Source organism: Passer domesticus, chromosome 5 (assembly GCF_036417665.1).
Source record: "Passer domesticus isolate bPasDom1 chromosome 5, bPasDom1.hap1, whole genome shotgun sequence".
NCBI classification, from domain to species: Eukaryota; Metazoa; Chordata; class Aves; order Passeriformes; family Passeridae; genus Passer; species Passer domesticus.
The window spans coordinates 22,961,355-22,978,097 of NC_087478.1; the positions used below are offsets into that span (position 1 = coordinate 22,961,355).

The following is a 16,743-nucleotide window of genomic DNA, read 5'->3' on the forward strand; positions in this document are numbered from 1 at the left end:
AATAATATATGACATGGAACAGACAAAGAACTTTTCAGGCTGTAATTATAATAATTAAAAAATGTTTAGTAATTTCTTTCAAAGGCGTAAACAAAGTAATGAAGTCCAATAGACACACAATGCTAGTTGTTGGAACATGTATGACCTATTGTAAAAAAGTACATAGGGCTGGTCCCAATACATCCTTGCTGTCATTTTGTGCAGGAAGTGAAATCAAGCCAGGGACAAACCTAATGTAATGATGCTGAACAGCACAAGACTCAGCATATTAATGAAATATGAACTAGGCACTGGATTTTCTTTAACATATCTATTTTTAAATGCTTAAATTGAGAAATTGGTTGGTAACTATTCATATATGAAAACCTCTACAGATCCCACAGACATTAATTACTTTAGTGGATTCTTCTAATATCAGGAGCTAAAAAGTTGCATACTCAAGAAGAAAGCACCCTTTTTAATAGCTATTTGCATTTTTTGCAGATGCCATATTCATCAACCTCAGCAGCAAAGGGATGGCCCTCATAATACCTTTGGGGTTGGTAAAGAAGAATACAGCCAGGATAAATTCAGGGTGAACAGGAAATACGATCTTGTTATTAAAAAAGGAAACCTCAGAATGGACTTCACACTCCAAGTCTTTTATGTAGAGATTAATTGTTATCAGAACCATTGGATAAATCATTAGCAACCATGAAGATAATAAAGTATGACTGAAAACAGTCTCTAAGAACCAAGAGTTGCTTTATGTGTCTAAGGTTGCTCAAACTACTTAAGCAGTTCTAATGCTAGAACCTAAGTATTTTATTTATGTGACTTCTTTTTCTTCCCTAAATTTGTCCTTAATTGTGTGGGGTTTGATCATCTCTCTTTTGCCCTCTCTCATAAAAGACAAAACAGTCATGAAACTAATGGAACAGAGCAGCAGTCTTGACTTTCTGCATTTCATCTTCATTCTATTTCAGTTCTCTGTTTACCTTTTGTTTTTATTATAGTCACCTCTACACTAATCTTATCCCCTTCCTTTTCTTCATTGCCATTAACATTTCCTATGCTTTTTTCACAGTTCCCAGAAAATCTCCCTACTCTCATTGCTACTGAAGTACTTCCTTTTTCACCATTATCATCTTTTGAATTTTTAAAGTTCTGAAATCAAGACTTGTGTTTCAGACTCATACCTACTACAGAATACCTCTATGAATTTTTAAAATGTGGAGAATTTTCAATAATTTCTTGTATCTTGACTTTTAGGTAACCAGCCTGAACATACATGAATCCTCATTTTCCTGGGAATAAGCCAGAAAACCAGATTTATTTAAGTATTTCAAGTAAGATTTTTTAAAAAAATTATTTTATTTCAGTAACTCTCTTCTCTCTCCCTGTAGTTTTTTTAAGCCAAGACTTTTGTTAGACTTTAGCTGAACCTTTTATGAAGGATTTGTGATCCAAAAACATAAGCTTTGTTTTTGCAACAGTTTGTGACCTCAGAGTGTCAGGCTCACCCAAAACTCAGAAGAATACTGGCAAAACTCACTTTCTCTATGGCAAAATATTTCTGTGGAACATATTTTTGAAAAGTGAAGTAGTCAATGCACTACATGTGGGTACATTAAATGCAGGATAAGAGAATTCAACATGATTTCAGAAAAGACACAGAATATAGGACAACATCTAATGTAAACAGCCTAGAGGCCTATAGCTAAGACGGGAAAGGGATGGGGAGACTTGTGTTGACTGAAACGGTTTCTTAACTAAATGTTATCAAAAGAGAACAATGCAGGGGGGGTTTATACATACCTAGGTGATCACTGATAAACTTCTTGAAGTGAGTGCATTTGGGAGTTTGTCTCTAATCAAGATCTTCCCCTGTTATAAAGAAACTGTTCTAGCCTGTTAAATTCCAGTTCACCCAGAAAACTCATTGTCTGCACTCCACAGCTGATCTGCCAATGATTTTGGGCCACAGATAAGAATTTCAGTTAGAAGAGTCTGTGCAGGCCAGCAGATCACACCAGTGTGGGATGGAAAAAGCAAAGGTAGCCAGCTTTGGGGGCCACTTGTCTGAGGTGCTGTGCTGGTAGTGGGAGGTTTGACGTGGTGCTAACACCAAGGTTGTGGGCTCAATCCCCAGATGGCCTTAGGAGCTGGACTTAATGGTCATTGTGGGTCCCTTCCAGCTCAGAATATTCTGTGAATCTGTGACATATTATGTGGACTTCCTGCCTGAAAGAGGCATTTATATTCTTTTGGCTGTTTATATTAGGATGTGATAAACTTCACCTTGACATGCCAGTGGCTCTCCCCAGCTGTGAAGACAGGTTAAGTCACTGGCTCTCACATAATTTACACCATAGATATGTACCTGATTAGATAACCAAGCTACCATTTGATACCCTCTTGTAGAGATTTACATACCACAAAGCACTCTGTTCCACACTTGAACCCTTTATTGCTCCTCTCTTCCACACAGTTTGTCATCTGCCCCTTTCTCTTGTGAAAACGAGGCCCAAAGTCATGACACAAAGTATTTCACTCACTGACAGAACTTCTCAACACCTGCTTATTTACTCATGTGACCAAAAACAAAAAAAAACCCCAAAAACCAAAAAACTGAAATACCACCAAACCAACCAAACAAAAACCAACCCAAAATCAGCACAGATAAAAGGAGCTGGAGCAGTACCTGGGGTGTAAGGATGGGTTTCTGTTTTGGAGCATTCTTAGCACTGCAGTGAACTTCTCCCCCCAGGGTGGATACCATCCTTTTTAAGGAGATGTTGAACACATGTGAACACAAACCTGGGCTTGGCCTATTGAGTGTCTCTTTCTATAGTTAATGTCTCCACAATCTAGTTATTAGAAAAAAATTAATCTCCTGTACTCCCAGTAAACCCAGCTCAAAACCCTACAGAATCTGACCACAAACTTCTTTCATACTATTATATAATTTAATTTCACATGGAAACACTTCCTCTATTTGCATGCCATGTTAAACATTGCATTCATCAGCAGCTGGTGTCTCTCAAACCAGAGCATGTGTTTACTTAGAGAGTAGTAATCTCTCAAAGGTAGTTTGCCATTATGTGTTTATAGACTCTTGGGTAACTACTGAAGGATCACATGAATTAACTAGGTGGAAAAATATCTATCTTACATAACAGAAAGGTAAAACTGAAAGTTATGGAAGTATGGTTTGAAAACTCATGAACTACTGGACCCACCCAGATGTGATAGGATGCTTGTTTATTTTTACACACAAATAACTGTAACAGGCCTGCTTCTGTAGTCTTGACTGGAGGAATGTCTTCTCTTAGGATGAGTTTGTTCAAAGTCAACAGCATTTAAATATTCATATTTAAATATGAAAATTCCTGTTTCAACTGTCCAGAGGTTTTATCTGCTTAACTTTTCAAGTTATTACTTAAGTTACCACTTACTGTGATAAAATCAAACAAAAATCCCATACCCTGCATATAGCAGGCTATTGATGCTGATTTTTCAACCTAAATATCTGAACATCAAGTCACATTCCTTTCCCATTTTTCATGCCACAAGTAAAAAGGATTTTACAAACCCACATACCACCTACAAATTAAATCCTACAAATTTCCATTTATATTCATGTTATCCCTGCCATTACATTAATACAACCTCCAATTAATATAATCCTTAGGGAAGTCACATTTTTAGAATTACTTCAAATTTAGTGGCAAGTTTCCACAGACATACAAATTCTGAAAGTTCACAACTCTCAGTCACACCTCTCAGTAGCTTTTACAGTATATTTGATCCTTAACTTGATGTGTTTGGCAAAAGTTCAGACTCTCTTGCTACAATTTTTTATTATGAATGTGATGAAAGGTACTTGATAAGAAGGGTAAACCACTTTGTCAAAAGTGCTGCTGAGGCAGCACCAATTCAGTTTATCTTACTTTTTGAGTACCATGAAACTTGCCTCTCAGACTGCTCTTAGAAAATGCGCTCAGAATCCATACCAATTACATCTTGTCTTCTCTCTATTATAGCATGCCAGTAGAAGACTTCAGAGGTAAGGCCTGAAAACTCAAAAGTACTCTTATTAAAACAATTCATTTCAAAAAAGTTCCTAAATAAAGGAGAAATGGTAAGGACTACTGATCTATACTGGAATGGTTTAACCTGGGAGGTCAAAACCTTCACCTTCTTAATTGCTCACTGGGACCTTAGAGAGCATATTAAATTAGGCATGCATCCTGTTTTGTTGCTTGCTAAAATAATCACTGTTTCTCAAAAAAAGGAAAAGACAGCAAGAAGGTAGTGGAGAAGGAACAGGCAGCCCTTTTCCTATGCATCTTGAAAAATTTTACTGTGATGTTTTGAGAATGTGTCCTGTGATTTAAATGCATTGGCTTTCCTTTGAGTTCAGCATCACAAAAAAATATGGGCAATGTCTACACACAACTTACATCTCATTGCAGTCATATTCAGTGTGTGCCAGGCTTTCAGGAAGAATTTTTGCCAGTAAGGCTGTTTCTTTTGGATTTTAACAACACTAATGAAACTCTTAATTACCGGCCCTTTATCTCAACTCCAAAGCACTCTTTCACCCCTTACTGGTGTTCTTTCACCTTTTACTGCTTTTCTCTTAACCTCTTCCCATTGACAAACTGCAGTAATGAGAACAACATTGCAAAATGTGATTTTAACTCTTCTGATGCCCTGTTACTCTCAAAGGAAAAATATAATCAGGAAAAATATATTATAAAAATGTAATTGTAATCATGTTCTGAATCATTTTACACATATAGAACAGGTTACACCACCATAAAAAATACATAAAAAGATAAGTTTAAAAAGTATCCTAGGCATACTTTCACTGATGCACAAAGATGAAGTTGAGAACCCTCCTCATGACTCTTTAGTATTATGTACCTGCACGGGACATCCTGAAATTATGAGAAGCTTAGATCTCACTTACTTAGATCTGAAAAACTTCCCTCACTGAGCCTTCAACCCGTGACTGTCTTTCATCATGGATCATTTCAGCAGCTCAGATCCTGTGCACTCAGGCTGGGTGTCACTGTGGTGTCCCTTGCTGTCCCCATGAGCCAGAGAACATTACAGAGAAGAGCTGTGGGGACCAGGGACCATGAATGAAACCATTGACCCTGTACTGCTGTCACATGTGTCATTAGGTGGGACTACTCTCCAAGGAGCACCATTAAAACACATGCTTCCCACACATGGACTCACAAAACTGTATCCACTGTGGGAGAATGCCCTGTGTCTACTGCCCTGTGTCTGACACACCCGGCTCAGGGGCATTGGGTGGACAACAGCCACGCTGTGCAGGACAAAAAAGGGTACTTGAGAGACATGTACACACTAATTAAGCTTGTGACCTAAGGCACAGACTGACATCCTAGTGCACTGTGCCCTACACAAACACACTTTGTCAAACGGTCTTGGTAAAGCATTTCTGAGGTATGCAGATCTCCAATATATCATAACAATTTTCTTCTTAATCTTCATCTATCTTCTGTTTCACAGTACATCATGAACAAGTTTAATGGCACAACTGGAGGGTAGGTGAATTGCATCAAGGCAAAAAGATTAAGAAGCTGAGGAGAGAAATCCCTTATGAGAGTTAGGGAAGTACAGAGGTAGCTATCTGAACTACTTGGACTAAAAATGTCCCATTTCAGTGCTCTAAATTCCTATAAACTTATGTAAGCTCAGAAAATAAATAAAAGAAAATCCTTTTGTTGCTCATAGTTTCCCTGCTTTTCAGTAATATTTTTTGTGATTAATCAAAATTATCTAGAGAAGAAATCATCTTTTTAATCTTCCTTTTGATGGTTCCACACACAAACAGAACAAAGTGCAAAGCTGTGAGAATATCTTTTAGAACAACATAAAATTTCCTTCATTCAAGAAAAACCTACTGAAGCAAACCTGTTGTTTAGATAATGGCTAACATAACCAGGTTTGCCATTCTCTACAACTTTACAGAATCTGACATAATCTAACATTCTAACCTCTGAATAAAGGTCTGATTTCCCATACAGGGAAAATTCTGTTCTTGGGCACGTAAAAATGTGGAAAGCTCTGGGAAATATTTACTCACACTTTCCATCTTTCATAGTTGCTTAGAGATAAATTTACTTTGCATACTTAGCTACTCTAAAGAGGCTCTAAGTGATATCTCCTTAGTATATTAACTACATACCAAATCAAAAAAGTCAGGACAATGTAGCACTGACTTTTAAGAAAATTCTCATGCACCCCGAATTGTATAAGTTACACTCCTCTAATATAATTTCCATCTCTCTATAGACCTAAAACAAAGTGGAGACACTTTGTGTGACATCACCTGGCTTCAGCATCCTGTTCTGCAGCAGACAAGAACAGGCTGTGTGTGGTAAGAACAGGCTTCCCTATGTGCCTGGAAGCCTCAAACCCATGTAAATGGGTTTAGATGTGACCCACATAGAGTGACCTGTGGTATTTCATTGTCAGTAATAAAGAAGAATGGGAAAAAACATCAAATTTATGAATTCGACTAGATCTTCAGTTTGCTTCCTCTATGGGCTGATGGTGGAAATGGCAAAGTTAAAAGGGCTCTTCACAGGTATATTACTTTTCACCCTATTACCTGTATTTACCCACTGGGTCAAAGAAGATGTCTTTGTATTCCATAAGCATTTTGGTGAGTATAGAGCTTGGAAATAAATTTGACTTAGCCATTGTTAAGAGCTTTATATTAATTGACTTGGAGCATAGGAGCAATAAGGAAATAAAGTCTCTTGTATCACCAATCCTTGGTTTCTTGAGGGCTTCACATAAGAACTAGACTCAGCAGGCCTGTTTTCAGGTGGAATATACAGCTACCTAGGAAGGCTGCAGAGATGGGAGCAGAGTGAACTCAGGCAAAACTCCTCTGGTTTCTCCTTTCTGAAAAACGAGAACAAGCACCCCCGCACGAACTCCAATGCAAAGCACTAATATAATAAATCCCTAAAAGGTTGCACTGGGGAATAAACAGGAAATTAATATTTGAAATCCATCCTTCACTCTGCCATACTGAGTCTTGTTTGGTAACTAATACATGAAAGCTAACAAGACAAGAAAGTATAATAATAGTAGTAAGGTAATGCATTTGGCTTCCTTCCAGACTATTCTGCTTCTCTTCAGGGCAGCCCAATTTACTCAGTCCAGGAGAAAAAAGGTGTATAAGTATCAAACCTGATCTTAAACAATAAGCCCTGCTAGGAGGTGAAGCATATCATTCTGCACAGAGCTGCACCAACACAGATCAAAGCTGGCTTGATTGAGCCTGCCTGGAGAAAAAGGAGCTGCAGCCTGCTGAGACACTGAGCTGTGCCACGACCACGACCAAGCTGTGCCACCAGCACTGAGAGTCACAGCAATCACCTGCTGATCCAGGAAGGGCCTGGCTTGGGAAGCCTCCTCTAGCAAGGGCAGCTTTGAACTGCAGAAACCTGTTGTTTCTTGGAGCTTTGGCATTAACTATAACTTTCACAACCGGGGTTAAGGACAACTCTACAGAAAGCCTGACACAGAGGTTGTTAATTCTCCTGTCTTCAGGAGCTTCCCAAGAGATTTCCGGCAAACCAAATGAAAAATCCAAACTGAATAAGATGAAATGGCCAGAAACTATACAGAAAATATACAGGGAAATATTACTTTATTGCTTAAATGAGATAAAATGCAGTAGTAAGCTTATTTTTAAACAGAGTGGCTATGGTTTCTTGCTTGACTGGTTCTAAGGAAAAATATGTTTCACTGTGTGGCCAAAAGAAAAATCCTGTTCAGCATAGTTAAATATTTACTGGTTTTATTTGTGTCTTACAGAAAAAATCTTAAGCCATAGCAGATTTTGCAAAGATCTCAAATGCTGGCTCCTTTTGTATCTTGCCATGAGTGAAATAGATTTTGCTATACTACCCTCTGTTAACATCAAACACAAACAAGGACATTTTAATGTGATTGTACTCATTGTGGGCTACATGTCATACAAGGATCAATCCTGCAATTATTTACTATGTATACACTAAAAGTGTAAGAACTTTTAGTGTATACATAGTAAAAAATCCCAAATTTAGTCAAGATTTTCTACTAAATAATTCAGATTTCTGCCACAATGTTATCTCTGCAGCCATTTTTGAAATGCAAAAGAAAGGAGAAAAACAGGTTAATTTCCAAAAGTGTAAGGAAAAGCTTCTTTATGTGGAAAAAATATGAGCAAAAAAATAGGAATAATATATTTGTACATAATTTCTTCAGCATCAGTATGTTTACTCAGGTTTTTAACTAGCAAGGAAGGCTGGGAAGGCAAACACAATATAATATCTGAGCCAGTTTACCCAGCTTCTGTTGTGTAAACTACCAGAACTGTCAGTGTCAGTGTATCCCCCAGGCAGCTGGCAACAAGGTGACTTGCAATTCCACAAAATTGGGATGTCAAGCTGAGTTCCTTAAATATCAGAAATTTCTCACTTGCTTTAAGTCCTATTCCCTACCCTTTCTTTGGGGTTTTTCACTTGGGTTGGGTCACAGGTCTTAAAAGTCCTAGGTGACTAACCTCTTCTAGCTGGCAGGCTTTGATGACACTCCTGTACCGGTATTCATCATAGGATACACCAAAAATTATGTTCTCTTTTATCGTTCCAGGCATGATCCAGGAGACTTGAGGTGAAAAGGATATCCTTCCACTGTGTTTAATTTTACCCTGTGAAGGCTCCAATTCTCCCATTATCAACATCAGAAGAGAAGTCTGAAAATGCATTAACACTTGATTAGTATATCAGAGATCTGTACAACAAAAAGAAATGTTGCACACAGTGAGTCATTCTGCTAAGCCACTTAAATGGCATATTTGCCTCATCAAGAGTGTCCCTATAAGTGACATTTAGTGCAAACTGCAATTAGTGGAGATTTTCTTGATATGTGTGATTCTGAAAGGCCTCTAATATAAGAGAAACTTAATTTAATAAATGATAAAGATTGTGGAAGATATCTTGTTAAAAAGTCATGCTGCTGCAAATGTATGTCATTTTAATGAAGCTATCAATAATCTTACAAGTTAAAAATCTATCTGTGAAACACATACAGACATAAGGTATTAGTACTTATAGAGAATTCTATTTGATTTTCACATTATCAGTGACTATTTTGTTTGTTCTTTGTACAACATAATTCATGTTTATAATTTTGCTAGTGCTTATAAGTATTTTATCTGTATTGCCTTGAAAAATGCAATTTCTCTGTGTAAGTATATACAATTGCTCAGTATGATCTGAATTTTCCTCTATGACTGTTAACTCATTTACGTGAATGCATGACCTAAGTATATTTACTATTTCCCTTCATAAAAGAATTGATTGCAATTTCACTACTGACATGTTATAATTTCAAAGTTAATCAGTAGCTTGTAGTAACCTTGTCACACATCATTGCCTACTAGATCAAAGAATAGAATTGAGACATACACGGAAAAATTTGTTACAGAGCCATTGCAGTGGTGTTCTTATCATTAATAAACAGTCAACAAAGTTGGGACGTAATAGCCAAAGATCTAAAACATCTGTCTAAGTCACAGTTTCATGTTTTCAAGCCCAGGGATCCTTTTGTAAGTTATACTTCTACTGGGGGAGTCTCATGAGATTCCTTCCCTTATACCAGAATTTGACTTTTCCAAAGTGCTGAGTAAGAAGTTCCCAACGCTGCAAAGGACAGCTGTTTGGTATGTTTTGTACACTGGGTGTTAAACCATGGCAGCTTGTGCCGTACAACACAAATCAAAAACCAAAACTGAAACAAACTCGGTCTAATACTGAAGCAATATTAAACAGCTGATGTCAGGCTTCATACCTGTTATAGATTAAATAGTAAATAGAGATAAAATTGTGCAGTCTGTTTCAAGGGCCTGACAATTCCTGGAATACACAGTAACACCCTCAAGGACCGTGAAGGAATCCTTACATTAAGAATGTGTAAAGGAATGGCAGCATTTTTTGGGGGGTGGTGGGTGGGAAGTGAACCTTATTTTTTGACTTGTATAATATTAACTTTCTGAGTTAATATTATAAAGCTTTTGTTTTTATTGACTGGAAAGTGCAAATTTTTTGTGTGTATACACTCACATAGACTGTTCGGTGTAATCTGAATTTTCCTCAATTTCCTATGTAGCAGATTAAAGGAGATATACATACATCCTTCAGCATTTTCTAGTTCACATTTCTACATTACAATTACCAGCACTAGCAATAGCAATAAACTATTCTGCTAATTCAAAAGTATCACACTAAATTTCATGTTAACACATCATTTTGAGGACAATCTCATGTTCTGAGTCCCTTGTTCTCTCTCGTGGGGGTCATTAATGAAAAATAAGAAGCCTTGATCATACTGAAATTGATGGGTCCTTTGTCATTGACTCCAACAGACCAAAGATTTTTCCCCATGCAAGTAAAAGAAATTTTCACCTATAATTTATTAAACAGGACAAGCATAATGAACATTTGTTTTAACTTTCATATTTCCTGAAAAAACACAGTGAAGATGAAAGACTCATCAAGACTCATCTAATTATTTGCTGTTCAAAGAGAATAAGAGTATCACAGTTCAACACATTTTATATTAATGATGTTAATTGCATGTGTCATCTGCAAACTAAATGCATTGATAACATTTTGGGGTAGTAAAATGATGAATAATCTAAACCACAACTTTTCACAGGACACCACCAGTTTCAGCAGCATCTCCCCAGGCTTTCCTGTGGGTCTCAGGAAGCCCAAGTGAGGCACTGCAGGAACCAGAGCTGAGTGATCAGGGACACCTCATGTCCAGGGCACACATACCTGGCTATATTCCTGTCAGCCTTGTCCAGGTACAAACCATCTTGTGTTCAGTTTTTTCCTTAAACTGTTAGCAAGGCAGGGAAAAAATGTTTTCTAGCACACTGAGCCATCAGTATACCTGTTCTATATTCTTCATTTTTTTAAAGGCAAGGAGATTCTCACCATAAGCCTTAACATTAGGTTTCAGTATGAATTTCCTTTTACTTCCAATGGTAAAATATTTTGTCATTAAATTGTGATTTCGTTTTAATTCTGTAACATTCTATTACAAAAAATATCCAGCAAACTCTATCTCATAGTGGCCACAGCATAAAACTTCAAGTAACTATTTCAGTGAAACCTGAGATCATCCATACTTTTTCCTGCAGCCATCATTTCTGCAGCAAGCACAGAATAGCAAGAATACAGTAAAAATAGAGGTACCAATACAGGTAATAACACAATATTATTCCTTATAGTTATTACGACTCTTGAATCAGCAGAAACAGAAATACCTTGCCTGCTCCAGTAGATCCAGAAACAGCCAATAGCTGCCCCTTCTCAATCTTGAAATTTATATCTTGGAGAACAGGAGACGCATGGAGGGGGAAATTATTGAAGAAGAGATTGCTGTCAGTGCTAGGGCCTTTGCTGTTGTTGTTTTCCTGGTTTGCTTTTACAAATAGCTCTCCAATTCCCTGCATGGGAACATACATGGATATATATTTGATAGATATAAAAAATAAATAAAACAGGCATATACAGAGATGTATATCATTCTTTGGATTTAGGAAAACATATGAACTTACTTTTTTCATGTTACTTTTCCAATCAATAAAATACTAATTATGTTATTGAATATATATATATATTTTAATGCATGTATTGGACTTGGGCCAAAATTTGCAGAATTTGTGACACAAACAAAATTTACTTATTATAGAACCATTTCCAATGTTTATACATGACATAGCCTGATCCTATTTTCAGGCTGGACTAAGTCAGTAATAATTACTTATTACAGGCCTTAACACTTATTAAAAGGTTTCTTCCCAAGTTCCTCAATGTGTGTTATTTAATATCATGCATTAATTACTTTCTAAGTATTCCTTACCTGCTGAAAGCTGAAGCTAGTTAAAATGAAAGAGTGTAAGCTGCTTTTTTTAGAGAGCATCATAGCAAATATTAAATATATATATATATATATATACACACTCTGTGTTTTAATATAGTTTGGGTAAAAGTACCAACCTCATCCCAAAAGGCTGTTACTTTGTCCAGCTCAACCCCAGTGGTTGTTAGATTATACTCCAGAGCTTTATATTCTTTTTTCAGCAAGAAATCCTAGAAACACCATGAAAGCAGATGAAACAGTAAGGGACACGGTCATGTTGCACAAAGTAGTCTATATTTGCCTACACAGAGCACTAATATTTCTGGTGGCACTTTTGCATTACAGTGCTTTCAGCAAGTGGCATAAATATAAATTATACAACATTTTTGGATGCAGAAGGAAATGTTTTTGAAACTACCAATTCTTTCATTGCTAGTGAAAGCATAGTCATAAAGGTATTTGGTTCTGATTTAGAAAGAATATCAAAACTTGGCACTTGTTTTGCTTTCAGGACTCGTATCTGGCAAGGTCATCCCTCTGAGTTTAACCCTTTTCAAATAAAGCTTTGGTTTTGGAGTAAGATGTAGAAGGTTGCACTCTGGTAAACAGTGAAACAAAGCAGCTACATGCTGGTATCTCCCTTTTCCAAAACTGCAAGAGTTTAAAAGAGTTGGAATGATCTCTCCACCAACAAAAATAAAAGGCAGGTAATGATCCTGGCAAGTGCAGCAATGATGCAGTGTAATTTCAAATGACACAAGTCAGCAACCCAGGGCTCGTGTTGCCTTTTGGGACAACATTAGGAAATAAGAGTGAGGCAATGATAATGTAGGAAAGACAGCCTCTCTATTCCATTATTTTATCAAGGTTATATAGCCTGTAGATGTCATCTCCTCCAAATTCTACTTTTTTTAAAATTATGTGGAAGCAAATAGGTCACATGGGCAATACAATGGAAAACCTAAGCAGACTTCTGGGGAAATCGGCTCTCAACAGTACACTTGCAAATTTTCCAAGCAGAACAAGAAAAAGGGCTCTGTTGGCATAACAATTAGGCAGCTGATTGAAAGGGCAGGAACCGAAAAACTGGAAGGCATGACACACATGGTTTATGGGAAAAAAATAAATAATAGCTATGCTTTCATAACAAAGTGGAGCATCCAGTGGAACTCCTGGAGCAGTGATAGTCAGAAAGAGCACACTGATTCTGAAATATCATGGTCTAAAAAACATGTGAAAATACAATAACCCAGGGGATATACCTGGCACAGTCAACTCTCTAAACTGATGGGGAAATTAAATCAGACAGATGTGTGCATGGCTTATTATTCTTGTTTATGTTTCTCAAGACTAGTAAAGGGCTTTGGTGTTCTGGGACTCTGTCCTGTCTGTCTATGGGGACTGTACTGAACCTGCCACAGAGAGATGATGATTTATGGATTCTGGAGCACCCATTTGCTAATATGTCCAAAGACAAGCATGCGGTGTAGTGAGGGCAATGTTGTGACAACTGGGCTTGCCAGTTGTGACTGTGTCCAGGGCATTGGACACACTCTTCCAGGAAACAGGAGAGACAGGATATTCCCTAATGCCTAGGGAATTGGGGAGCACAAGGAAAGCCTATAATGGAACCTAACAGAGCAGCCTTCTGAATGTCAAATCAAAAGGTTTATGGTTATATTTCTTGAATTTCCTGCCCGGCTGAAAATCATAAAAATCCTGCACTTACTTCTTATTCTAGACTGGGGTTCAGACATCTGATTAATATCTTTAGGTTCTGTATTAGTTATTTTTATCACACTAAAAATAATAAAATCTGTGTTCTACAAGAAACCCCACATCTATAAATATGCAATGAAAAAGGTCTAAGGTCTCACCCCAAAATAGTGTAAGAGTTCTCTTCCTAGGGAGTAATTTCAGAACAGCATGTAAAAAATATGGAGTTAATGAGAATCCACCCTGATTTTACTCTGCAGATAAGCCTCTCATGCTGGTACATGAGCAATTGATCTCAGTAGGTAAGGTGGGTAACAATTATTTGACTGGTACCTTAATTATGTTTGCTACCCGTAATCAGTGAGAAGCACATTTGCATAAAATGCACAGTCTCCTGCTGTTGTTGTCACAAATATCCAGAATAACAGAAGATCTGTGACTGCAGCTCCTGGAAGCCATGCTATATAAAACATGTACTAATTTTGAACTTCCTTTCCTGAAGGAAAAACATCTCTGAAGCACCACAAGTCATGATTTTATTAAGTTTCTTGCTCTACAATGAGAATAACTAACTAAATGTCACTGTTTAAAAAAAAAAAAAAAAAAAAAGCAGCAAGCAGGTAGCATAAGACTTGTGTGGTTATGCTGCCTGGGGAACAATATCAAGATTTATGATGACACTTCATGGTGTTTAGTCAAAGCAACATATATTCCAAAAGTCTGCATAAATGTTGTGTGCTTTTGCTGATCAGCTGACAAGATAACACGATATAAAGCATTAGCTTACGTACTTGGGAAGATTTTGGTCTATGCACGTACCTGTATTTTGTTTATTGCTCCAATAGAGTCATACCAGGTCTGCACAGAGCCGGGAAACTGCCTGGTCACTGTCATTCGAAGAACAATGCAGAAGGAAATGGTGGTAAAAATTTTTCGGAGAATAATTCCTTTAGTCACAGCATACGGAAGCACAGCTAAGAACACCACAAAAAAGCCTGAGAAGAAGAAGGCTGAGCTGTTAAAGTATCTCACATAAGCAGCTTTTCGGGTAAGCTTCAGTTCAGTTCTGTTAAAAAAAAAAAAAATTACAAATAATTAGTGCAGGATTTCGGAGTTTACAACTTACAAATATTTTGGATGGAACTGTTGGCATAACAATTAACTCAGAGGCTCACTCATCCTTCCTCTTTTCTAGAACTGAAGCAAAAAAGTAAGACTCCAAACTATTTCTAAAAATCATTAGAGTCAAATTTTGATATCAATGTTCAGAGATGTCAAACAAAGTAACAATAATATGTCATGATTTATATACTGAATAACACAGGCCTCTACAATTCCTGGCACAACCAACCTCAAGCATCTGACACTGTGGTATGTGATGTACTCCCAGAAGCATCGTCCCATACTCATTTAGATGCATAACTCCTCTAGAAAAAAATACTTTGAAATATCAGATTTGCTATATGTTACCATAAAAAAACTTTACAATAGACAATCTGATTATAAGGTCATCTTCTTTTGCATGGCAAGCTCCTAATGGCTTCACCTGTGAATTAAGATGCCACTTAATCTCCGTTTGAAGAGGTGAAAGCCAGGGAGTCTGCTCTCCACCCTCTTTTCTCCATGGAAGCTCAGTCTACAGAGAAGCTTACTGACTCCTGTGCAGTCAGGAGTGCAATCAGTGATTACTCCTAGCTGTTTCCACAAGGCCCATGCATCTTATAGCAAGCTTTTAAATAAAAATATAAATAATCCAGGGGACATAAATAATTCTCTAAGTTGATAGCCCTAACTCACAGTGCTGAAGATTTCTATTGACTGCTCTCATTTTGATCCTGTTCAGCTCACATCCCCCAGGTGCCCTGCAGCTCAGTTTTGCCTGGACAGAAGCATCTCTGCTGCAGTGACAGAGCAGTTGCTCTCCTGCAAGAGCAATTAATTTGGGGAAGAAATGGTACAAGACCCAAGACGCCCATTCACTGAGTGAGTGCTGACCACTGGAATACTGTGCAGAAGTTTTCAGTCACATTGTTGATGGCAAAATCTGGTGTTGCAAGGCTGAGCACCACAACCTTAATGTGTCTTCTCATACTGACCCAGTGTCTGCTTTTCTTGTTAAGTCTGTATTTCACAAGAGAAGCCTGAATAAAGTAGCCAGGTGTGCAAGTCACCACCATGACAGAGCTACTGCCTGGGAGAAAGGGCCATCCATGTAAGTCCCTCCAGAGCTCGTATGAAGCTGCCAGTGGCAGCACAGAATAGGGCTAACAAAGATTTTGGGACTTGGTGCTCATCCATTCCCGCATAAATGGGAGCTAGAAGCTGTCAAAAAGCCTCCCCAGTTCTGAAGAACACAGCCCTGCTCAAAGAGGGAGAATGAAAGCACAAACACCTTTTTCAGTAGTAGCAAAAGACTAATGTAGCCACAAACAAAAGTTTCCCAGCAGTGCTTCTGTCTGTGGTACAGTCTTGAAAGCTCTGTAGATAACAGACTTGGGACAGGTCTTGCTGATGCAATATGGGTCCTTGAAAAGAGATGTAAGGGACCCTACAAGCCTTGTGCATATACAGAGTGCAGCCCAGTGCATGCCTGGTTTTGGAGTGCTGCTGCAGGGAACAGTACTAATACATAAATTTGAGATCCTTTGCTTAATGTAAAGATGTGTGTCTGCTGGCAAAGTACAGACACTTCCAACCTTCACCTTCCCCAGTGCTGTGCTATGGTTCAGAGGAACAGTTCGGTGGGGTGGTTTTTTTTACTTCTCTGAATACATTGCACAGCCCATAAGAGTGAAGGTATGTTTATTCAGGCACCTGTTATGAGCAATTATTTTCAGTGCAGACTTAAGAGGGCACAGAGTAGACAGCCTGTATTGGTGTCTCTGAAGCTGATTAAACTGGTTTATATCAGAAAATGCCAGCATGCAAAAATGGTTTTGTGATGACTGAGGTGTTACACACTGGCTAAAACACAGACATGGCTTCAAACACAAGGTCTTGTTTTGTAGCAGCTTAACAAGCCAAATGACTGGGAGGTCCTGCAGAGCTGATTCCACAAGCCAAATTCAATTG

At 37.8% G+C, this 16,743-nt stretch overlaps 1 protein-coding gene across 2 annotated transcripts in view; it reads right to left on the minus strand.

The window, feature by feature from the left end:
* CFTR (CF transmembrane conductance regulator) overlaps nucleotides 1-16,743 on the minus strand; it is an 86,990-nt gene that overhangs the window by 44,405 nt on the left and 25,842 nt on the right. For both annotated transcript variants that reach the window (XM_064422318.1, XM_064422317.1), the window contains exons 8-11: nucleotides 14,491-14,737; nucleotides 12,093-12,185; nucleotides 11,357-11,539; nucleotides 8,585-8,776 (exon numbers count right to left, since the gene is read on the minus strand). In XM_064422318.1, coding sequence (XP_064278388.1) covers nucleotides 8,585-8,776; nucleotides 11,357-11,539; nucleotides 12,093-12,185; nucleotides 14,491-14,737 — 715 coding nt within the window. The remainder of the gene's footprint in view (nucleotides 1-8,584; nucleotides 8,777-11,356; nucleotides 11,540-12,092; nucleotides 12,186-14,490; nucleotides 14,738-16,743) is intronic.